Consider the following 25,328-nt stretch of genomic DNA (forward strand, 5'->3'; position numbering starts at 1 on the left):
CTCATGCCAAGCATCTCGTGCAGAACTAGCGGTGGTGCTAGGGGGCACCAGCCAAAATCTTGCCTAGGGCATCATATTGGTTAGGGCCGGCTCTGTTGAGGAGCCTGAGAAGGCAAGCTCATCCCACCAGCACTACAATCCCCAGCATGCCATGTTAATTACATTTTTAGGGGGTAATTTTGCATTCTGTGATACTGAGTCCTTATCAATAAACATGAGCATATAAGCATACTGAATAATTATAAGGAAAGAGAAATTGTATTACATAATTGGGCATTACTGAAAAATAGGGACAAGATTCCAACTGGAGGTGCCCATGTCAGTGTTGGACAGATGTTACCCCAGTATTATTACACTGAATTAGGACTGTGGCGGATTGGTGGCCTATAGAGGGCATGAGACCATACAGGAGATATCTACGTGGTCACACATGGAGGATACATGTAACATGGCCCTAGCACAGTGATAGCTGCTGTATGAGACGTGTTTCTCTCTTACCCTTATCAAAGATGGCGGCTCCGCCTCTCCCGTCACCTCTGCGGAGTTACTATCCCAGCACATCCGTCTCCGGGTCAGGGGGAGCGGCCTGGCCGGGGTCGAATCGGTGCAAGTAGTTACCTTGTAGAATAGTCAACCCTCGGCTCGGTGCAGTTGGAGGTGGCAGCGGAGCAGGGGCAATGATGGCCTGGGGCAGAGGGTGGAGGTTGCGGTGCTGCGGGCATCAGGCCGCCTCCCTGGCCGGGACTAGGGCTCTGCACACTGGCCTAGGGGTCTGGGCGAGGGCGCTCGGAGGAAGGAGAGCAGCTGCAGGGAAGGTGAGGACTGGGAGGGAAGGTCACAGTGTCACCGGCATATGCCCTGTGCGCTGCACTGCACTGCTCACCGGGGTGACTGCTGCAGCGTGTGCTCTGCACTGCTTATTCGGGTCACCTCTGCTGTGTGCACTTCTAACGGTGTGACTACTGCTGTGTGCTCTGCACTGCTTACCGGTGTGACTGCTGTGTGTTCTGCACTACGTATAGATGTGACTGCTGCTGTGTCCCCTGCACTGCTAACGGTGTCACTCCTACAGTGTGCTCTGCACTGTACTTCTTACAGGTGTCTCTCCTACTGTGTGCGCTGCACTGTACTTCTTACAGGTGTCTCTCCTACTGTGTGCCCTGCACTGTTTGCCGGTGTCTTTCCTACTGTGTGCCCTGCACTGTTTGCCGGTGTCTTTCCTACTGTGTGCTCTGCACTGCTTACCGGCCCTTCCGCTGTCTGCTCTGCACTCCTACTGTGTGCTCTGCTGCACTGCTTGCTGGTGTCTCTCCTAGTGTGTGCTCTGCACTACACTGCTTACTGGTGTCACTACTCCTGTGTGCTTTGCGCTGCTTACCGGTGTGACTGCTGTGTGTTCTGCGCTGCACTACGTACAGATCTAACTGCTGCAATATTAGCACCATAAAGGGTTTGATTCAATTCAGTGCAGATTGACTAACGCTGGGAATTAGCATCCGGTGCTATTCAGTTCTACGTGCTGTCATGACGGGGAAGGCTGGTTCTCGTGGACTGAACAGGGTGTTTAGGTGCGATAACGGGCATTCTCCGTCTAAAATGCCCGCCGCGATGCTGTTTTGTCCGCGCTGCGGCACAAAACAGCATTGCGGTCCAAAGTTTTGTCAGAATTCTGCTAACATCCCAGAAGAAATCCTCTAGTTGGGGATGACGGCGCGCTGAATCAAATAGCTGCGGGAGCTCCTTCCTGGTGCAATTCAATCTGCGCTGAATTGAATCAAGCCCAAAGTGTATCTTGGAGGGTGAATTGCATTTGTTGAATGAAAACTACAATTTTTATATTGTATTGCTGTTGGGCCATAGTTTTTCTTTTACAACTTGTTACACTTTACTGCCATCTTATCTGAACTTGCACAGGATTGGTAATCGTTTCCTACTATGTTTTATTTACATAAGGGGTGTGGCTGTATATAGCTGTGCCAGGCCAATGTCTTCTCCATCATGTATGTACAGGAATTGTTTTTTTAAGGTTTCTGACTCTATGGTGTGCCACAAATTGATTGTATACGGCTTGTAGTGTGTGCTGTCCTTGACTAAGGGCATAGTATAAAGACATAGGTTACTACCACTTTCACTCACGTCTACCCATGGTCCTGCTACCCCACAACTCAGCCCTGCTCCCTCTCTCCCTTCCCACACCCCCATCCACATCACACTGACCTCCCTCCCTGCCCACCTCCTGCAGTTTCCCCTCCTAGCTCTGGCACCCGCACCATCACTACTCTCTCATCATCCCTGTCCTCAAAGTTAATCCCACCTCATCGCTACAGCAACCCTGAAAATCTCATTCACATCTCTCCCACTAACTCATACCACCTATCCTGTGCCCTGTGGAATGCCAGATCTGTTTGTAACAAACTGGTCCCCACTCATGACCTTTTTCATTTCCAACTCCCTACACCTACTAGCCATTACTGAAACTTGTTCTCCTGCTGCTCTCTCTGCTGGGGGCCTCACATTCACACACACACACCCCAACCTGGGGGTCGCCATGGGGGTGGTGTTGGGTTCCTTTTACCTTCTAGTTACTCCTACCAACTCGTACTACCAGAACCATCCCTTACATTCTCTACATTTGAGGTCCATACTATACGCCTCTTCCAACCAGTCCATCTTAGAGTAGCTGTCATTTACCGCCCCCCTGGCGTTGCTTCCAAATTCATCGACAACTTTGCTTCCTGGCTTCCTCACTTCCTCTCTTCTGACATTCCCACCATTATCCTAGGCGATTTTAACATCCCTATTGACATCCCCACACAATCCCCTGCCTCTAAACTCCTTAACCTCACCTCTTCACTTGGTCTCTCCCAGTGGACCTCCTCACCCTCCCATGTGAATGGGAGCTCACTGGATCTGGTCTTCACTCACCGCTGTGATATTTCTGATTTTTCCAATTCCCCATTTCCCCTCTCTGACCACCACCTGCTCTCCTTTAACCTATCTCTCTCTTCTTCCCCATCTCTACCTCCTAAGGCTACCATCACTAAGCGTAACATTGAGGCTATTGACACCACATTCCTTTCCTCCCTGTTTGACTCACTTCTCTCTCCTATTCTCTCTCTCTCTCATGCCCTGAACAAGCCACTTCCATATACAATGCATCCCTTACTTCTGCTCTTGACTCTATTGCTCCACTAACCACTATTCACCCTCGCAAATTAACACCTCAACCCTGGCACACCAAATGCACCAGATATCTGCAAAAATGCTCACGTACTGCTGAGCGACATTGGAGGAAATCGCGCTCTAAGGCAGACTTCCTCCATTTCAAACTTTTGCTCCCATCCTTCAGTGCTGCCCTTTCTCTTGCTAAACAGTCATACTTCAAGAACCTCATCTCCTCCCAGTCTTCCAACCCCTGGCGCCTCTTTGCCACTCTCAACTCACTCCTCTGCCCACCTCGTCTCCCTTCCTCACTCTCTGCACTTGACTTTGCCACTTACTTCACATCCAAAATTGACTCCATACGTAAGGACATCATATCACACCAGACCATCAGTAACCAGCTTTCCCCCACCCCTCCCCATCCCTCCCACCTACTCTGACCTCTTTCTCCCATGCAACTGGAGAGGAAGTCATGGCCCTCATTCGTTCCTGTCCCCTCACCACCTCCCCACTTGACCCTATCCCCTCCCGCCTCCTCCGCTACCTCTCTCCTTCTGCTTGTTCCCATCTTTCCCACCTTCTCAATCTCTCCCTCTCATCAGGCACTGTCCCCTCTGCCTTCAAGCATGCACTCATCTCTCCTATTCTTAAAAAACCTACCCTTGATCCAAACACTCTCTCCAACTACCGACCCATCTCTCTCCTCCCTTTTGCCTCCAAACTCCTTGAGCGTATTGTCTACAACCGCCTTACTTCCTTTCTTTCCTCACACTCACTACTTGACCCATTCCAGTCTGGCTTCCGTCCTCTCCACTCCACTGAAACTGCCCTTACAAAAGTATGCAATGACCTCCATGCTGCTAAATCTAAGGGGGACTACTCTCTACTTATTCTACTTGATCTCTCTGCTGCTTTTGATACTGTGGACCATCCTCTCCTACTGCAAATCCTTCACTCCATTGGTCTGCGCGACACTGCCCTCTCTTGGCTGTCTTCCTACCTCTCTGACCGTTCATTCTCTGTCTCTTCTCATGACTCCACCTCCCCCTTACTTCCACTAACTGTAGGTGTACCCCAAGGTTCTGTCCTTGGTCCTCTCCTCTTCTCTCTCTACACATCCTCACTAGGTAAGCTCATTAGTTCTTTTGGTTTCCAATATCATCTCTATGCTGATGACACCCAAATCTATCTTTCCTCTCCAGACCTCACCCCTGCTCTCCTCACTCGTATCTCCAACTGTCTCTCTGCTACCTCTTCCTGGATGTCCCAGCGCTTTCTTAAACTTAACATGATCATCTTTCCTCCCTCCCGCATAACCTCACCTCCTACAATCTCATTATCTATTGATGGCACTACTATCTCCTCTAGCCCCCAAGTGCGCTGTCTTAGAGTTATCCTTGACTCCTCCCTCTCCTTCAAACCACACATTCAGCACCTCTCACAAACCTGCCGTTTTCATCTAAAAAATATTTCTAGGATCAGACCCTTTCTGACCCAGGATGCTACTAAGACTCTTATCCACTCACTGGTCATCTCCAGACTGGATTACTGTAATCTCCTCCTGACTGGCATTCCTGACAAACACCTCTCTCCACTCCAATCTATCCTCAATGCTGCTGCCCGGCTCATTTTCCTCACCAAACGCACTACGTCTACCTCTCCTCTCTTACTAGACCTTCACTGGCTCCCCTTCCCTTTCAGAATCCATTTCAAGCTTCTCACACTCGCTTACAAAGCCCTCACCCACTCCTCTCCCATCTACATCTCTGATCTTATCTCCCTTTACATTCCCACACGTCCTCTTCGCTCTGCTAATGCACGACGACTTTCCTGCCTACGGATTACCTCCTCCCACTCCTATCTCCAAGATTTTTCGCGTGCTACACCACTTCTCTGGAATTCCCTACCTCTCCCCCTCAGACTCTCCACCTCTCTACAAAACTTTAAACGGGCTCTCAAGACCCACTTCTTCACCAAACCCAGCCAAATCTCATCCTAACCCTCTGTTCTACACTCTCTATGTACCCCATCTGTGTCACCCCTGTCTGTCTACCCCTCCCCTTTAGAATGTAAGATCTCACGAGCAGGGCCCTCTTCCCTCATGTGCTTATCCTTTCTTACTTTAATAATCTTCAACTGCATCAACACCAGCAGTCTTCTGCCACCTGATACTTATTCCAGTGTCATCTGCTGATGTAACTATGTTTATTTACCCTGTACTTGTCCTATACTGTCATCAACTATAAGTTGCTGTTTTCCTGTTTGATTATTTATGTACTCAGTAATTGGGCGCTGCGGAACCCTTGTGGCGCCATATAAATAAAGGATGATGATAATAATAATAATAATAATAATGACCTAAATGATCTGTAGTGGTATTAGGGAGCCTTGTACTTTGTCATGGTTTTCCTGATAATCGTTATAGCACAGTATTGAGTCGGTTGCTTCTATTCTTGTTTTATGTTGAATCCACACTCTCTAGTAATGTAGTACGGCCAGTGTCTAAAATTTCAGGTTTTTTGTTTTACATTACCTGTTGTATTTTATGCCAGCAGTGTTTCATGTCAGGCCTCTTTGCCATTACTCTGTACTTCTATGTATTAAAATTACTGCACTACTAGTACTTTATTCTTTACTAACAAATGAGCCAGCTATTGGCTTCATGGTGTTCGGGAAGCTAGCTGTGGTTACACTGCTCTTGCAGTGCCTTTATCCTGAGGGAAGGGTGCATATACTTTATGATGTAGCAGTGAATGAATTTTATCACATTCCAATTTACAGTAGTATATTCCTGTCTCCAGCTGCTCATGCTGCCTCGTGTCTTGTGTTGCAGGTACTTTTCTCTCCGATACAGTCTGCACTGTTCACCAGTCCGGTGAGGGTCCTTTGGTGGTGAGTGCTGTATATATTGACTCGCCCAGTCCAAACACTCTTTTCATTTACTCTATCTATCTTATCTGTCGATCTCCGTTCTAGAATGAAACTCCAGAGCCTTGCATCTCATTATGGGGCAGATGTATTAAGCCTGGAGAAGTGATAAAGCAGTGATAAGTGCAAGGTGATAACACACCAGCATATCAGCTCCAATATGCAAATTTACAGTTAGGAACTAGTTGGCTGGTGCGTTATCACCTTGTACTTATCACTGCTTTATCACTTCTCCAGGCTTAATACATCTGCCCCTCTGGGGCATATCCATCATGAAAAAATTGTGCAATGAGAATTTTTTAGTTTTCAATTCTCATTGTATTCTCACACAACTTTTTTCATGATTCATCATTGCCTCATGAGAAAACTATCACTTACGAAAAACTGGGCTTTTTGAGAAGTTACTCTTTTCGGAAAGTGATAACTTTCCCATTGAAGCCGCAGCACTTCACTCTGCCCCACCTCCTCTCATATGTGTCCCAGCCGCTCCCCCCCCCCTCCGTTGGCAACTTAAGTATGCGTCCCGGCCGGCCGCTGCCACCCCCTGCGCCGGCACTTGTGTGTCCCGGCCAGCCGATGCCATACCCCCCCGCCGGCTCCTGTGTCTCTCCAGCTGCCCCCCCCCCCCCTACCACAGGACACTATCCCGGGAGCACCAGCGCCGGCACCTCTTATTGCTGCCCCCCTCTTTTTCCTGCCACCGGCACCCTGTTACACCTGCACCTCCCCACTGCCGGCACTTGTTACAGGGGGCTGCCTGGCTGCAGAGATCACACTGCAGCTGTGGCACCCCCTCTGCCCCCCCCCTTTCCCACGGCAGCTTGCGCAGAGATTTGGAAGCTGTTCGCCATCTCAGGATGGTGAACAGTTTCACTCTTAAACTCCAGAAAAAATGCTTTTCCGGAGTTTGATGAATGTCACAATTTCTACATCTCCTGCGGAGTGTAGAAATTGTGACATTTTAGTGATAATGAATATGCCCTTATGTAATTTCCGTTGTGTCTCTTCAGCAGGCCACAGTCCAGACTCCTCCACTCATCGCATGTGGCGTGCTGCTGCAGTAAGACCAATACCGAAGCCAAATACAAAGATCCATTTAAACTTGGGAGCAGTGACCTGAAGAATCTCTATGATGATATCAAGAAGGTGATTGCTTGTATTCTTATTGGAAGAATGGTTGCCTTGGGCACTTGGTTGCTTAGCCTATACAAAACTATGGAGAAATGCTGGTAGTCTGTATATAGAGCACTGGCAATTACAGGCTGAAAAAACATACATGTAGATTTTTATTTTTATTTTTTATTCCCGTTAATAAAATGTAATGATTTTGTCACAGCCCAGGAGAAGGGTTGGGTACGAGATACCAACAGTCAAGATGCCAGCGGTCAGAATACAGACAGGGGCATGCCGACTGTTAGAATGCCGACCCTCCCTTCCTGCAGCCTAACCCCCCCCCTAGTGACTAATCCTAAAGCTCCCCGGCATACTTATGTTCGGGATGCATACTATCGAGATTCCGGCGCCAGTCATCTGCCTGCTGGCATCTATAGCGTTGTGATGCCAACTACTTCCCCAGGAGAAGAACCAACCTGTCGCAGAGAGAGAACTACCCTGTAAATGTCGGCAATTCTTACTTTTAGCTGAGTGGACTGGTTTTGATTTGCACATTCCCAATCAATGGGGGTCATTCCGAGTTGTTCGCTCGCAAGCTGCTTTTAGCAGCTTTGCACACGCTAAGCCGCCGCCTACTGGGAGTGAATCTTAGCTTATCAAAATTGCGAACGAAAGATTCGCAATATTGCGAAAAGACTTCTCTGTGCAGTTTCTGAGTAGCTCGAGACTTACTCTGCCAGTGCGATCAGTTCAGTGCTTGTCGTTCCTGGTTTGACGTCACAAACACACCCAGCGTTCGCCCAGACACTCCTCCGTTTCTCCAGCCACTCCCGCGTTTTTCCCAGAAACGGTAGCGTTTTTTCACACACACCCATAAAACGGCCAGTTTCCGCCCAGAAACACCCACTTCCTGTCAATCACATTACGATCACCAGAACGAAGAAAAAAACCTCGTAATGCCGTGAGTAAAATTCCTAACTGCATAGCAAATTTACTTGGCGCAGTCGCACTGCGGACATTGCGCATGCGCATTAGCGACTAATCGCTCCGTTGCGAGAAAAATATAACGAGCGAACAACTCGAAATGACCCCCATTGTACTTTCACTTTCTTGTTCTAAGTATAGGAGCTGTTCGTAACCACACAGGAGCTGAAGGAGATGTGCGAATATTATTTTGATGGCAGAGGAAAAGCAATCAGACCAATGCTGGTTGTCCTAATGGCACGGGCATGCAACACCCACTATAATAATTTCCGGTATGTGCTTTGCCAGTTCTTATAATCAATGTTTTGCTTGTACGAATACATCAAGTTTTATATTTTACCAGTCGATGGATTTTTTTGTTTACTTTCCTATGTATCTATGCTTTAAAGGGAGCTATGTAAATTTACTTCTCAAGTGTGTGTGATCAGGTGAAAAGGCTTATTCGGGGTTAACCAGAGCACAAAACCTGTCCTGAAGAGTGTCACAATGGACCAGGATAAATATACATTCCTTGCACCAGATCAGCTCCTCTCACTCTTCATCCCCTCCCCCACCACGCTCCTGATCCTCCAATCAAAACGAAGCGGGCTTTCATATATAACCAATTGTGAGCACTGGAATTCTGCTGTATACACGAAATTAGGGGTATCTGAGGGGAGGACACCAAACGTGGGGCCTGATTCTGATTTGGAAGTAAAGCAAAAAAAGCAAGTAACTGAATCTGGAACAAACAATGTTTCAATGCAAGGGGAGCACATTGATTTATAATTTTTTCTGTGCAGGCTAAATGCTGGCCGCTTTTGCATGTAGCCCACAAATACAGGACGGATTTATTTTTACACTGCAAGTTAGGTTTCAATTTGGACACACCCCACCCAAATCTAACTCTCTGCACATGTTACATGTGCCCCACCAGCAGTGCAGCAGGGTTTTGCCCAGGTGCAGTTACTTGTTTTTCTGCTGCGGGGTACACTGGGCTCCACAAGGATAGACATTGGGGGTGTAGAGTAGGATCTTGATCCGAGGCACCAACAGGCTCAAAGTTTTGACTGTTCTCAGAATGCACAGCGCCGCCTCCTCCTCTATAACCCCACCTCCCTGCACAGGAGCTCGGTTTTGTAGTTGGTGCTGCAGTAAGCAGGCACATAACAGAGGGGCTGCTCCAGGCAGCCCTAAGAAGAGCTTTTTTTGAAGAAATACGTGAAGACTACAAGGGCAGCAGCGGTGGTAAACGTCAGAAGACATTCACTGTTGCAGCTCCAGCTCTCGCCAGCGGCGCTGTACACTCCCGAGCCCTGGTTGCCGGGTAACTACAGCAGGAGGCTCCGGTTTTCTTCAGTCAGGCTTTATCGCGATCCGGCGCGGTCAGTGGGAGGCGGGCCGCGCGCGCTGGTGGTTGACACTGTGGCAGTACAGGCGATCCCACTAGATCACCAGGGCATGGGTGCAGGTCAGGTTTTCTATCTAAACCATTTTCAGTAGCCCACAGTACCCGGTGGTTATGCCAGCAGGGGGATAAGGCTTAAACCTGGAGCTGCATATCTGTCTCTCCCTCACTCCCTGTCAGTGTCTGGGCACTATTATCTCTCAGCTTCACTGTTCCTGGGACTGCTTGGGCAAATCCTCCTGTGTAAAGCCGCCTGGTTGTCAGTGCTGTGACTTTACATGACACTTCAGTATTCTACCTGCCTTTTTAAACAGTGCTAGTTAAGAGAGTGCATTTAGTCAGGGTTTTCTAGTACAATTACCCTGTGATATACATCCAGTTCTTACTGTGCAGTGTTATATCTATTGACTACATAGATATATATATATATATATAACAGCGGTGTGGGGATCGGCACTCCAAGGTAGGGGTACTGGAATACTTGCTGCGGTGCCCTCTGTAATCCTCTGTGGGATCCAATATGGTGCATTGCAAATCAGCGGCACTCAGCAGTCAGGCATAGATGAAGAAACGGCTTTTATTTACGTCCATAAAAGCCGTTTCTTCATCTATGCCTGACTGCTGAGTGCCGCTGATTTGCAATGCACTATATATATATATATATATATATATATATATATATATATATATATATATATATATATATATATATATATATATATATATATATATATATATATATATATATATATATATATATATATATATATATACTAGTCCGGTGCAGTATTATTGTTAGTAATAACCTCTGCATTGTACAAACTGTGACTATCTGTGTGTGCATTAGCTAGCTGAGTGGTGTCCATTTCGTGTCTTTCACTCAACTTGCTATCCCTATATTCTATAACCTGAGGGGGCTTGGTGAGTCAGGTTTTATATTGATATAGGATTTTCACAAAGATATACTTTAATACGTATTTTTCTCTGTGATTTAGTCACCATATCTCTCCTTTATCTCTGCTAGTGCTGACTACACTGCGCAGGGGTTTGGGTAAGAGGTATTGTGCTGCTGATAATTGTACTGTGTTACCTGATATACTGCAAGTTATATCATGTCTGCTTCTGAGGGTAACGGTTCTGGGGCTGAACACACTACAGGTGTTGCTGAAGTCACAGACCCCTATGAGGAAAATATAGCATCTGGGGGCTCTAGTTCTGGGGGCTCCTTGCCCCCCCAGTGGGACTGTGGCAATGGGGGTACATAATGACCCACCATGAGCCGCTTTTTCCACGCTTCTACATACGCTAGTTAATAAACTAACACCCCCTATGCCGGTACAGCCATATGTGGTCCCTGCAGCTAACCCGCCATGGGCGGACGATTTATCTGCTCAATTGAGGAAGTTGAACCAGTCCCTGACTACTAAAAAGTCTGACCATCGCTCGCCTAAGCCCAAGGGTCCTCTAAGCGAGCTCTTGTCTCCTCACAATCCACTGCTGTCACTGACACCTCGTCTGATAAAGACGGCACTTACACTGACCCCACAGGTTCTGACTCGGATACGGCTGATGGGGAGGGTAGTTCACATGTGGATGTTCCTGATCTTTTGGAGGCTATTAAGTTGATTCTGCAGATTACGGATGATCCTGAGCCATCCGTCCCTCCTAAGAAACCAGATAGGTTCAAGCGTCAGAAGGTCGTTTAAACAAGTTTTACCTCACTCTGACCACCTAGTGGATATACGTCAGGAACCCTGGGAAAACCCGGGTACGAAATTTGTGCCTCAGAAGAAGATGCTGGCTCGCTATTCCCTCGCACCAGAGCCGTCTAAGAATTGGGAAACGCCTCCTCCAGTAGACTCACATGTGGCTAGGATGGTGGTTTCCTCAGCTCTACCTGTCACTACCATCACGTCTCTAAAAGAGCCTACGGATAAACGTGTGGAGGGTTGTCTGAAAGCGATTTACACCCTCACGGGTGCTGCACAAAGGCCCACTATTGCAGCAACATGGGCTGCAGAGGCATTTGAAGCATGGGCCTTGGAATTAGGAGCTGAAATCTCTTCTGACCATGCTAGACAATGCTTGTCATGTATTGTCACAGCTTCTCGCTATATTAAAGAGGCGGCTTCTGATGCCGGTATCCTAGCAGCCAAGGCCTCTACTACGTCAGTCCTAGCTCCCCGGATATTGTGGCTGAGATCCTGGTCTGTGGATCTGGACTCTAGAAAAACCCTGGAGGTACTCCCTTTCAAGGGAGATATTCTGTTTGGGGAGGACTTAAATAAGATTGTGGCTGACTTGGCTACTGCCAAAACTGCCTGTCTGCCAAGTACCGCTCCTTCTGTGTCGAAGGCTAAAGGTACTTCCTTTCGCCACTTTCGTCCTTCAGGTAAAGCAAAAGGTCAGGCGTACAACAAGCAGGCCTGCACTTCCACACCTGGTAAACCAAAGCCCAAAAGAGCCTGGGCGGCCCGTCAGCCAGCTTCCAAGACCGGTAAGCCTGCCGCATGACGGGGTGGGCCTCCCCCTGGGGGATCCCAGGGTGGGGCGCCGGCTTCTAGGGTATACCCAGGATTGGTTGAAGACCACTTCAGATGCCTGGGTACGGGAAGTCGTCACTCAAGGTTACGCCATAGCCTTCAAAAACCGACCCCCTCATCGATTTTGCCGAACAGACGTCCCGTTGGACCAGACAAAGGCAAACACTCTACATTCGGTAGTACAGACCCTCCTGTGGAGTCGTAGTACAGGTGCCTCTTGCGCAGAGGGGCCGGGGGTACTATTCTCCGCTGTCTCTAGTCCTGAAACCGAATGGGTCCTCCCGGCCCATTCTCAACCTCAAGGCATTGAACAGGTTGTGAAGATTTCCAAGTTCCGTATGGAAACCCTTCGCTCTGTAGTTCTGGCCTTGGAACCTGGGGACTACATAGTCTCCCTGGATATACAGAATGCTTACCTGCATATTCCTATAGCAGAGTCGCATCAGCAATACCTCAGGTTTGCGATTGGCAACCTCCATTACCAGTTTCCGGCGTTACCTTTTGGTTTAACTACGGCTCCGCAAGTCTTCACTAAAGTCATGGCGGTGATGACGGTGGTACTCCGCCGTCAAGGGGTCAGGATACTGCCGTATCTGGACGACTAGTTAATCCTGGCAAATTCCCCAGAAATTCTCATGCGTCATCTGGATATGACGGTCCGGTTTCTACAAGCCCACGGGTGGCTCATCAACTGGAATAAATCCTCCCTGGTCCCTGCTCAGAGCATGGTGCACCTGGGAGCGCTATTGGACACTCGCAACCAGAGGTTGTTCTTGTCTCAGGAGAAAGTCCTGAAGCTTCAGGACAGGATTCGTTACTTACTTTCTCGTCCGCAAGTGTGATACATTCGGCGATGCAGGTGCTGGGCCTCATGGTGTCAGCATTCGACATGGTGGAGCATGCTCAATTCCATTCTCGCCCCCTCCAGAGGCTGATTCTAGCCAAGTGGGACGGCCTGCCTCACCGGATCAGGTCTCACATGATCTCATTGACTCCGGAGGTCCGTCTGTCGCTGCTCTGGTGGCTCCAGGACCGACAATTGTGCAGGGGCTGTCCATTCTGGATATCCAACTGGGTCCTGTTGATGACAGATGCCAGTCTAAGAGGTTGGGGCGAGGTGCTGGAGCAACACTCCCTTCAGGGTCGGTGGACCAAGGAGGAATCCCTCCTCTCGATCAACATTCTGGAATTGCGGGCGGTCTTCAATGCATTGAACCTGGCCCAGCATTTAATTCAGAACCGTCCTGTTCAAGTACATTTGGACAACGCCACCAGAGTGGCTTACATAAATCATCAAGGCGGCACTCAAAGCCGTTTGGCAATGAAGGAAGTCTCACGGATTCTACATTGGGCGGAACGCCATCTACCGGCCATATCGGCAATATTCATTCCGGGAGTCCTGAATTGGGAAGCGGACTTTCTCAGTCGTCAGGACGTACATGCCGGCGAGTGGGGCCTCCATCCATAAGTGTTTCAACTCCAAGTGGAAAAGTGGGGCCTTCCAGATGTAGATCTGATGGCGTCTCGACACAATCACAAGGTTCCGGTCTTCGGAGCAAGGACAAGGGATCCTCAAGCAGCATTCGTGGATGCGCTGGCGGTGCCGTGGAGGTTTCGGCTGCCGTATGTGTTCCCTCCGGTGTCACTCCTGCCCAGGGTAATTCGGAAGTTCAAGCAAGAAAAAGGAAATCTGCTTCTCATAGCTCCAGCGTGGCTCAGACGGCACTGGTTCTCAGACCTGCAAGGCCTATCGTCACAGCGTCCAATTCTACTTCCACAACGCCCGGACCTCCTCGTTCAGGGCCCCTGTGTCTACCAGGACCTAGCCCGGCTGTCTTTGACGGCGTGGCTCTTGAAGCTTCCGTCTTAAGGGCTAAAGGGTTTTCTGAGGCGGTCATTCAAACTATGTTGCGGGCCCGGAAACCGGCTTCGGCTCGGATTTACTATATGGTCTGGCATTCTTACTTTGGTGCGCATCTAACGATTATGACGCTTCCAAGTTTAGTATAGCCAAGTTGTTGGCTTTTCTTCAGCAGGGCCTGGACTTAGGCCTGCGTCTGGCCTCCCTCAAGGTTCAAATATCTGCCTTGTCGGTGTGGTTTCAGAGAAAAATTGCGACCTTACCTGATGTGCATACCTTTACTCAGGGTGTGTTGCGTATCCAACCTCCCATATGTCCCGCCTGTGGCTCCTTGGGACTTGTCGGTGGTTTTGGATGCATTACAAGAGTCTCCGTTTGAACCTCTTGGTTCAGCTGATCTTAAGTGGCTTTCCCTTAAGGTGGTGTTTCTGCTGGCTATTGCCTCAGCTAGAAGAGTGTCGGATTTGGGTGCCTTGTCCTGTAGTTCCCCATATCTGATATTTCACAGTGACCGGGCGGTTCTTAGGACTCGTCCTGGATACTTACCTAAGGTGGTTTCTTCGTTCCACCTTAGCCAGGAGATTGTGGTTCCGGCACTTGTTTCTCCTGATCTGTCTTCCAAAGAGAGGTCTTTGGATGTGGTACGGGATCTCCGTATCTATGTGAAGAGAACTGCTTCTGTTAGGAAATCTGATTCTCTCTTTGTGCTGTTTGGATTTCACAAAAGGGGCAGGCCTGCTCACAAGCAAACTTTGGCCAGATGGATTAGAAAGGTGATTGCACATGCTTATGTGAGGGCTGGCCTCTCGGCTCCTGCTCCCATTACGGCCCATTCTACTCGGTCTGTGGGACCTACTTGGGCGGCCCGCCGTGGTGCGACCCTTGAACAATTGTGCAAGGCGGCTACGTGGTCATCTGTGAACACGTTCATAAGGTTCTATGCCTTCGATACTGCCGCTTCCCAGGATGCTTCCTTTGGACGCAGGGTTCTTGTGTCCGCTACAGTGCGTCACCTCCCATAAGGAACTGCTTTAGGACATACCCAATGTCTATCCTTGTGGAGCCCAGTGTACCCCGCAGCAGAAAACGAGATTTATGGTAAGAACTTACCTTTGTTAAATCTCTTTCTGCAAGGTACACTGGGCTCCACAAGGCGCCCACCCTGACGCACTTAGCTTCTTAGGGTTGGTATGGCATTAGCCGCTGACACTTCTCTTGTTGTGAGAGTGTGGTGTATGTGGCTACTAACCGTTGTCGTCTCTTTTCCTGCTACTGCATTGGGCTGGTTAACTAAAAACTGAGCTCCTGTGCAGGGAGTCGGGGTTATAGAGGAGGCGGCGCTGTGCATTCTGGGAACAGTCAAAGCTTTGAGCCTTTTGGTGCCTCGGATCAAGATCCTACTCTACACCCCCAATGTCTATCCTTGTGGAGCCCAGTGTACCTCGCAGAAAGAGATTTAACAAAGGTAAGTTCTTACCATAAATCTCGTTTTGTTTTTACTTTACTTCCAAATCAGAATCAGGCCCATAGTACTGTTTTACGGAAAAGAGTCCATTGTAATTTAATGCTGGTATATCCAGATATTCTGTCTAAAAAGAGATAAGACCATGTATAGAAATATCATTCATTTTAGGTGCTACTGACCCCTAACAGTATACAAGAAGCATTAGTAATGCTGTCTGCAAATGAGAAATGAGCTTTACATTTGCGATCACATGACACTGTAGTGAGACGTAATCCAATCATGTCTCTGCAGGGAAGTGCACCCCGCCCAGCGCTCAATTGCGGTGATTGCCGAGATGATCCACACAGCTAGCCTAATGCATGACGATGTCATCGATGGGTCCAGTTCTCGGAGGGGAAAGAAGACTATCAGTCAGATATGGGGTGAAAGAAAGGTAACAGGATTTTACGTTGCTGTTATTAATTTAATCTAAAAATAAGGTGATCTGAAGAAGCCAAAGTAAAATGAATAAGGTGATTTTAGCCATGTTCCGCTACTCTATTTAATTCTTATCTGAGCGGGAAACACAAAGCTGTCTAACCACAATCTGATCTAGCAACAGAACAATAATCATAAGCAAATCCACAGTGAATGACTGAATAAGGCTGAATCAAGTCCAGCGGGTAAATGTAATAGACTCCGAGTTCTGGAGGGAGGTGCGGGAATGTTGTGCAAGCCTATCTGTTTTTAAAAAAAAGCTGCAATCATTTACAAGGTCTCGGCCTTATTGAGCATTGAGACATCAGTGAACTGCAACAGTGTTTATAGGAGGAGTGGGACAAACACTCGTCAAATACAAGATGAGGATTCATATAGTGCTTCCAGTTCAAAGGGCATACTCGCTTTTCATGGGATCCGGACTATAGGTTGACGGTCACTAGCTCGACGCTCTGTCTCGGCCATTCATGCAGCTCAATTTGGATTCATCTTCCAAAACTGCATGCTCCGACCACCCGCGGCATGATGTCACTGTACAATATCATTAGTGATGTCGCTCAGTGTGTATGCCCGCTGGCAGGGGAAACGCTAGGCGACGTCGCTCATAGAGCACATCGCCTAGTGTGTACTCACCCGTAGGCATTATGTATTTTTTTTTTTTTTTTTTTTTTAAAGGCTGTCCTCTGTGGAGATTATATACTGTCTGCAGCGTCCGTAGCCGTGGCGAGGATAGGCAATGCCGCTGTAATCTCTGTGTTAGCTCAGGTCATTGAAGACTTAGTACGTGGTAAGTAGATATTTTGCTCCTTTTCAGTGGCTGTGATTATGGTTACATATGTACATTTAGTTGTTTACTAATTCAATCCTAGCACATTTAAAAATCAAACTATACATGTGGTGGGACTATCTATACAGGCAAAGTCATTGACTGGTGCCACAAACACTCCTACCACTTCAAGTGATTGCGAGTCCACTCATATGTGATACTGTTAGTGCCGAATGAGTTCTGTGACCTTTTATATCTATTGAAAATAAATAGCTCATTTAGCGACCTTGGAGAATTAAACAAATGATGTTATCTACAAGTTGTGGGTGACCAAAGAGCAGCATGTTTTACATTATGTGGCTGTCTGAAATCCTGGTTATTCTATTCATCTTACCACCATCCAGGTGAATTTCTCCAGCTTGGCTCCAAAGAGAATGAAAATGAAAGATTTGCTCACTATCTGGAGAAGACGTTTAAGAAGACAGCAAGTCTCATAGCCAACAGCTGTAAAGCAGTATGTACGTTCCGCTTTTTCTGTAGTTTAAATGGAACATAAAGCTTTGGATTGTTTTGCTTCTGGAAAGCTCAAAACCGTTTCCTATTTCTAGGTTCATTCAGCATATGTTACTGTTATGACATAGGGCTCCTTGCAGAGCCTTCTTTCCAGGCGTAAAGGCAATAAACAGGCTGCTTCCATTGAGGTCCACCCAGAACCTAATTTAAAGTGTGCTGGGTTGCAGTTTTGATCGACTGCATCACTTTCTTTTTACTAGTTAACTAGAATGAGAAAAAAAAAATAAAAAATAAATAAATATATATATATATATATATATATATATATATATATATATATATATATATATATATATATATATATATATATATATATATATATATATATATATATATATTTACATACACACACACACACACGATAGGGGTATAAGCGACCTGAGGTCTTTGTATGTGACCAAGTGTAATAAATATATAAAAATATAATATCAATTTATTTCACAACATTAGGAATAAATTAAAGTACAGTACCAATGAAAAAAAAGTTTTACATATAAAAATTGAAAAAATTAGTCCTTTACATAAAATACAGTTCTAAAAAACTGTTTTTAAAAAAGGGAATGGACATATATTAAATTCTCAAAATAAAGTGCGGATTGTCTGTGCAAATAAGCTAATCAAATGGGGAAAAATGGCATATAGAGTCTTAACTGATATAGCAGGAGGTCTCTGGGTGAAGGTCCAACGCGTTTCGTCTCCAAGACTACTTCATGGGGTAAGTGACAAGGTATAACAGAGCTCCTATATATACCCCCCTAATTGGGAGTTACGTGATGACATCATATCCTGTCTATGTTAATACATATTCATTAGAAAGTCTTTCCTTGCTGGAGCACAAGTTTAATCCTTATTAGTAGCCGCCATTATTAAATGCAGCATGACATAAACAGTGTAGATTAGTAGATAAGAGAATTTGGGCATTAGAACAGATGATCCCGGACGGGCGCGGTACTTCCGCCACACTTCCGGTGTATAAAAAGTTCGTATGCGCATGCGCGCCGTCTTAGTATAGTTCCCCGCTTCCGGTTGCGCTTGTGTAGCGGCGTGATGACATCTTTGTAAGTTCCGGCTGTGTACATTTCCGTCTCCATCTCATTGGTTGCTCATGGCACATGATTTCTCAGTCCCGGAATTTACATGTAATGGAACGCACGGGTGGACCGCATCACGTGACCCGGATTCTCGGCTTTGCTTTGTTGTCATGGAGACGTTCTCCATGTTCTCTTATGGTTTTTCTTAGAAGCATACATTGCCCGGACGTGGTCCCCAAAGAGATATAAATAAAGATATGTTTAGAGAGTTTTTATAGTACAGCGTTTTGCGCTCGCAAAACGGATATCATATTCATGAGAATCTTATACTTATGTTATTGGTCGACATCACGTACACACCTATGTATATTAGGCTGTATGATATGTATTATATTAAATATTCAGACAAAAATTAAACAAAGATTAAGTATATGTCTTTTATGGGATAGACAGGTAATAATTAAGGGAATGTATATAAATATAGTCACCCACATCATCTATAGACACCTGTGTGTATAAGCTGCCCTGCTACCTCTGGCCACTGTGTGGATACGTGGCTCCGTTACCTGTGGCCATTGTGTGTATACGCGGCTCTGATACCTGTGGCCACTGTGTGTATAAGCTGAACTGCATACACTAGCAGTATATACTACACTATGTTATTCATTGTGCCCTGCGGCCACTCTTTACACCCTCACAAAGGGCTACGCCCCCTTTACAATCGCACGCCCTTCCCCCTTGCAATATTTACCCAATAGCATAAACTTTTTTGCAGGTAATACTCCATATAATAACAATTATAGCACAGCTGAAGCCCGTGCAGGGGTTAACGGGTCGTAGCCTCTTGCAATGGTATTTTCTGTGTCTCACCTTGCCTCTCTTTATCCTCTCCCTACCACCCTGACTCTCCCTATCCTTTACCGATCGCACAGCGTTTCTGTACATTCCCTTTCTCCCACCCCTACGCCTCTCTATCTTTTCTCAACCGGACACCATTTCTGTATGCCCTCCATACTTCCCTGTGTTTCTGATTCTGTTATCTACCGGTCTGCGTATGTCCAAAGGTGTGCAGGGGTTAATGGGGCGTAGGGGCATCGACTGTGTGAAGAGCGCCCGTAGGGCGCTATGAATCACCTAGTGTGTGTGTGTGTGTGTGTGTGTGTGTGTGTGTGTGTGTGTGTGTGTGTGTGTGTGTGTGTATATATATATATATATATATAATATGTATATGTATGTGTGTGTGTATATATGTGTATATATACATACATATATACATACATACATACATACATACATACATACATACATACATACATACCTCTACGTTTCGGGGACGCAGCCCCTTCGTCAGGATAACCACAAAGTGGTATATATTACACAGGTACTGAGCTTCTGCTGCAGATTCACAGAAAGGTTCCCTATCTAAGTGATTTCTCTAACGTCCTAAGTGGATGCTGGGGACTCCGTAAGGACCATGGGGATTAGCGGCTCCGCAGGAGACTGGGCACAACTATAAAAGCTTTTAGACTACTGGTGTGCACTGGCTCCTCCCACTAAGACCCTCCTCCAGACTTCAGTTAAGATTCTTGTGCCCGGCTGAGCTGGATGCACACTAGGGGCTCTCCTGAGCACCTAGAAAGAAAGTATATTTAGGTTTTTTATTTTTCAGTGAGATCTGCTGGCGACAGACTCACTGCAGCGAGGGACTAAGGGGAGAAGAAGCGAACCTACCTAACAGGTGGTAGTTTGGGCTTCTTAGGCTACTGGACACCATTAGCTCCAGAGGGATCGACCGCAGGACCCGATCTTGGTGTTCGTTCCCGGAGCCGCGCCGCCGTCCCCCTTACAGAGCCAGAAGCAAGAAGAGGTCCGGAAAATCGGCGGCAGAAGACTTCGGTCTTCACCAAGGTAGCGCACAGCACTGCAGCTGTGCGCCATTGCTCCTCATGTACACCTCACACTTCGGTCACTGATGGGTGCAGGGTGCTGGGGGGGGGCGCCCTGAGGGCAATATATGACACCTTGGCTGGCAAATATACATCATATATAGTCCTAGAGGCTATATAGATGTAAAATTACCCCTGCCAGTATTCCAGAAAAAGCGGGAGAAAGTCCGCCGAAAAGGGGGCGGGGCTTCTCCCTCAGCACACTGGCGCCATTTTTCCTTCACAGCTCCGCTGGAAGGAAGCTCCCTGGCTCTCCCCTGCAGTCTGAACGCTACAGAAGGGTAAAAAAGAGAGGGGGGGCACTAAATTTAGGCGCAGTATAAATAATATATATATATATCAGATATATAAAAAAGCAGCTATAAGGGAAAACACTCATTGATAGTGGGATCCCAGTGTTATATAGCGCTCTGGTGTGTGCTGGCATACTCTCTCTCTGTCTCCCCAAAGGGCTTTGTGGGGTCCTGTCCTCTGTCAGAGCATTCCCTGTGTGTTTGCGGTGTGTCGGTACGGCTGTGTCGACATGTTTGATGAGGCTTATGTGGAGGCGGAGCAGATGCCTGTAAATGTGATGTCACCCCCTGCGGGGTCGACACATGAGTGGATGGTGCTGTGGAAGGAATTACGTGATAGTGTCGACTCCTTACATAAAAGGTTTGACGACATACCAAATGTGGGACAGCCGGCTTCTCAGCCTGTGTCTGCCCAGGCGTCTCAAAAGCCATCAGGGGCTCTAAAACGCCCGCTACCTCAGATGGTTGACACAGATGTCGACACGGATACTGACTCCAGTGTCGACGACGAGGAGGCTAATGTAACTTCCAGTAGGGCCACACGTTACATGATTGAGGCAATGAAAAATGTGTTGCACATTTCTGATGTTACCCCCGGTACCACAAAAAAGGGTATAATGTTTGGAGAGAAAAAACTACCAGTAGCTTTTCCTCCATCTGAAGAGTTAAATGAAGTGTGTGAAGAAGCGTGGGCTTCCCCTGATAAAAAGCTGGTAATTTCTAAGAGGTTACTAATGGCGTACCCTTTCCCGCCAGAGGATAGGTCACGCTGGGAAACATCCCCTAGGGTGGATAAAGCGCTCACACGCTTGTCAAGGAAGGTGGCACTACCGTCTCCGGATACGGCCGCCCTGAAGGAATCTGCTGATAGAAAGCAGGAGGCTATCCTGAAATCTATATATACACACACAGGTGTTATATTGAGACCGGCTATAGCTTCAGCCTGGATGTGCAGTGCTGCTGCTGCGTGGTCAGATTCCCTGTCAGAAAATATAGATACCCTAGACAGGGACACTATTTTGCTAAACGTAGAGCATATAAAAGACGCACTTTTATACATGAGGGATGCACAGAGGGATATTTGCCGGCTGGCATCCAAAATTAGTGCAATGTCCATTTCTGCCAGGAGAGGGTTATGGACTCGGCAGTGGACAGGTGATGCAGATTCCAAACGACACATGGAAGTTCTGCCTTATAAGGGTAAGGAATTGTTCGGGGATGGTCTCTCGGACCTCGTTTCCACAGCAACAGCTGGGAAGTCTACATTTTTACCTCATGTTCCCTCACAACCAAAGAAAGCACCGTATTATCAGGCACAGTCCTTTCGGCCCAATAGGGGCAAGCGGATTAAAGGCGCGTCCTTTCTGCCCAGAGGCAGAGGTAGGGGAAAGAAGCTGCAGCATACAGCCAGTTCCCAGGAGCAAAAGTCCTCCCCCGCTTCCTCTAAGTCCACAGCATGACGCTGGGGCTTCACAGGTGGAGCCAGGTACGGTGGGGGCCCGTCTCAAAAATTTCAGCAATCAGTGGGCTTGCTCACGGGTGGATCCCTGGATCCTTCAAGTAGTATCTCAGGGGTACAAACTGGAATTCGAGACGTCTCCCCCCCGCCGTTTCCTCAAATCTGCCTTGCCAACCACTCCCTCAGGCAGGGAGGCAGTGTTACAGGCAATTCAAAAGCTGTATTCACAACAAGTGATAGTAAAGGTGCCCCTACTTCAACAAAAAAGGGGTTACTATTCCACAATGTTTGTGGTACCGAAACCGGACGGTTCGGTGAGACCCATTTTAAATTTGAAATCCTTGAACACATATATAAAAAAATTCAATTTCAAGATGGAATCGCTCAGGGCGGTTATTGCAAGCCTGGACGAGGGGGATTACATGGTATCAGTGGACATCAAGGATGCTTACCTACATGTCCCCATTTACCATCCTCACCAGGTGTACCTCAGGTTTGTGGTACAAGATTGTCATTACCAATTCCAGACGTTGCCGTTCGGTCTCTCCACGGCTCCGAGGGTCTTTACCAAGGTAATGGCGGAAATGATGATACTCCTTCGAAAGAAGGGAGTTTTAATTATCCCGTACTTGGACGATCTCCTGATAAAGGCGAGGTCCAGAGAGCAGTTGTTGGTAGGGGTAGCACTATCTCGGGAAGTGCTACAACAGCACGGCTGGATTCTAAACATTCCAAAGTCACAGCTGGTCCCTACGACACGCCTGCTGTTCCTAGGGATGGTTCTGGACACAGAACAGAGAAAAGTGTTTCTCCCGGAGGAAAAGGCCAAGGAGCTGTCATCTCTAGTCAGAGGCCTCCTAAAACCAAAACAGGTGTCGGTGCATCACTGCACGCGGATCCTGGGAAAAATGGTAGCTTCCTACGAAGCGATTCCATTCGGCAGGTTTCATGCAAGAACCTTTCAGTGGGACCTGTTGGACAAGTGGTCCGGATCGCATCTGCAGATGCATCGTCTGATAACCCTGTCTCCAAGGACAAGGGTGTCTCTGCTGTGGTGGCTGCAGAGTGCTCATCTTCAAGAGGGCCGCAGATTCGGCATACAGGACTGGGTCCTGGTGACCACGGATGCCAGCCTTCGAGGCTGGGGAGCAGTCACACAGGGAAGAAACTTCCAAGGACTATGGTCAAGTCAGGAGACTTCCCTGCACATAAATATTCTGGAACTGAGGGCCATTTACAATGCCCTAAGTCAGGCAAAACCCCTGCTTCAAAACCAGCCGGTACTGATCCAGTCAGACAACATCACGGCGGTCGCCCATGTAAATCGACAGGGTGGCACGAGAAGCAGGACGGCGATGGCAGAAGCCACAAGGATTCTCCGATGGGCGGAAAATCACGTGTTAGCACTGTCAGCAGTGTTTATTCCGGGAGTGGACAACTGGGAAGCAGACTTCCTCAGCAGGCACGACCTCCACCCGGGAGAGTGGGGACTTCATCCAGAAGTCTTTCAAATGATTGTAAACCAGTGGGAAAAACCACAGGTGGACATGATGGCGTCCCGCCTAAACAAAAAGCTAGAAAAATATTGCGCCAGGTCGAGAGACCCGCAGGCGATAGCTGTGGACGCTCTGGTAACACCGTGGGTGTACCGATCGGTTTATGTGTTCCCTCCTCTTCCTCTCATACCAAAGGTACTGAGGATAATAAGGAGAAGAGGAGTAAGAATTATACTCATTGTTCCGGATTGGCCAAGAAGAGCGTGGTATCCGGAACTTCAAGAAATGATGTCAGAGGACCCATGGCCTCTACCGCTCAGACAAGACCTGCTGCAGCAGGGGCCCTGTCTGTTCCAAGACTTACCGCGGCTGCGTTTGACGGCATGGCGGTTGAACACCGGATCCTGAAGGAAAAGGGCATTCCGGAGGAAGTCATTCCTACGCTGATTAAAGCTAGGAAAGAAGTAACCGCAAACCATTATCACCGCATATGGCAAAAATATGTTGCGTGGTGTGAGGCCAGGAAGGCCCCAACCGAAGAATTTCAGCTGGGCCGGTTCCTGCACTTCCTACAGTCAGGGGTGACTATGGGCCTAAAATTGGGTTCCATTAAGGTCCAGATTTCGGCTCTATCGATTTTCTTCCAGAGAGAATTGGCTTCACTACCTGAAGTTCAGACTTTTGTTAAGGGAGTGCTGCATATTCAGCCCCCTTTTGTGCCTCCAGTGGCACCTTGGGATCTCAACGTGGTGTTGGATTTCCTAAAGTCACATTGATTTGAGCCACTGAAAACCGTGGATTTGAAATATCTCACGTGGAAAGTGGTCATGTTATTGGCTTTGGCTTCGGCCAGGCGTGTTTCAGAATTGGCGGCTTTGTCATGTAAAAGCCCTTATCTGATTTTCCATATGGATAGGGCAGAATTGAGGACTCGTCCCCAGTTTCTCCCCAAAGTGGTATCAGCTTTTCATCTGAACCAACCTATCGTGGTGCCTGCGGCTACAAATGACTTTGAGGCTTCCAAGTTGTTGGATGTAGTCAGGGCCCTAAAAATTTATGTTTCCAGGACAGCTGGAGTCAGAAAGACTGACTCGCTCTTTATCCTGTATGCGCCCAACAAGTTGGGTGCACCTGCTTCAAAGCAGACTATTGCTCGCTGGATCTGTAGTACGATTCAGCTTGCACATTCTGCGGCTGGACTGCCGCATCCTAAATCTGTAAAAGCCCATTCCACGAGGAAAGTGGGCTCTTCTTGGGCGGCTGCCCGAGGGGTCTAGGCTCTTCAACTTTGCCGAGCTGCAACTTGGTCAGGGGCAAACACGTTTGCAAAATTCTACAAATTTGATACCCTGGCTGAGGAGGACCTTGAGTTCTCTCATTCGGTGCTGCAGAGTCATCCGCACTCTCCCGCCCGTTTGGGAGCTTTGGTATAATCCCCATGGTCCTTACGGAGTTCCAGCATCCACTTAGGACGTTAGAGAAAATAAGAATTTACTCACCGGTAATTCTATTTCTCATAGTCCGTAGTGGATGCTGGGCGCCCATCCCAAGTGCGGATTGTCTGCAATACTTGTATATAGTTATTGCTTAACTAAAGGGTTATTGTTGAGCTATCTGTTGAGAGGCTCAGTTGTTATCATGCTGTTAACTGGGTATTGTATCACGAGTTATACGGTGTGGCTGGTATGAGTCTTACCCGGGATTCAAAATTCTTCCTAATTGTGTCGGCTCTTCCGGGCACAGTATCCTAACTGAAAACTGGAGGAGGGTCTTAGTGGGAGGAGCCAGTGCACACCAGTAGTCTAAAAGCTTTCTTTATAGTTGTGCCCAGTCTCCTGCGGAGC

The 25,328-nt window shown here is 47.6% G+C and overlaps 2 protein-coding genes across 7 annotated transcripts in view; one reads left to right on the forward strand and one right to left on the reverse strand.

Moving 5' to 3' along the window:
• LOC134927346 (protein adenylyltransferase SelO-like) overlaps nucleotides 1-1,311 on the reverse strand; it is a 215,337-nt gene extending 214,026 nt beyond the window's left edge. Inside the window, exon 1 of one of the 4 annotated variants that reach the window (XR_010177618.1) lies at nucleotides 499-584. The gene's annotated coding sequence lies outside the window, so the exon portion shown is untranslated. Of the gene's footprint in view, nucleotides 1-498; nucleotides 586-1,245 lie in introns of those variants that run through there. The other 3 variants (XM_063921657.1, XM_063921658.1, XM_063921656.1) reach the window with 3 other exon arrangements.
• PDSS1 (decaprenyl diphosphate synthase subunit 1) overlaps nucleotides 582-25,328 on the forward strand; it is a 41,617-nt gene continuing 16,870 nt past the window's right edge. The window contains exons 1-7 of one of the 3 annotated variants that reach the window (XM_063921670.1): nucleotides 582-815; nucleotides 5,996-6,054; nucleotides 7,101-7,236; nucleotides 8,329-8,459; nucleotides 15,735-15,876; nucleotides 16,596-16,707; nucleotides 17,091-17,200. In XM_063921670.1, the coding sequence (XP_063777740.1) occupies nucleotides 678-815; nucleotides 5,996-6,054; nucleotides 7,101-7,236; nucleotides 8,329-8,459; nucleotides 15,735-15,876; nucleotides 16,596-16,707; nucleotides 17,091-17,200 (828 nt within the window). In that variant the 5' untranslated portion in view covers nucleotides 582-677. Of the gene's footprint in view, nucleotides 816-5,995; nucleotides 6,055-7,100; nucleotides 7,237-8,323; nucleotides 8,460-15,734; nucleotides 15,877-16,595; nucleotides 16,708-17,090; nucleotides 17,201-25,328 lie in introns of those variants that run through there. The other 2 variants (XM_063921671.1, XM_063921672.1) reach the window with 2 other exon arrangements.

Source organism: Pseudophryne corroboree, chromosome 5, assembly GCF_028390025.1.
Source record: "Pseudophryne corroboree isolate aPseCor3 chromosome 5, aPseCor3.hap2, whole genome shotgun sequence".
In the NCBI taxonomy this organism is placed as follows: Eukaryota; Metazoa; Chordata; class Amphibia; order Anura; family Myobatrachidae; genus Pseudophryne; species Pseudophryne corroboree.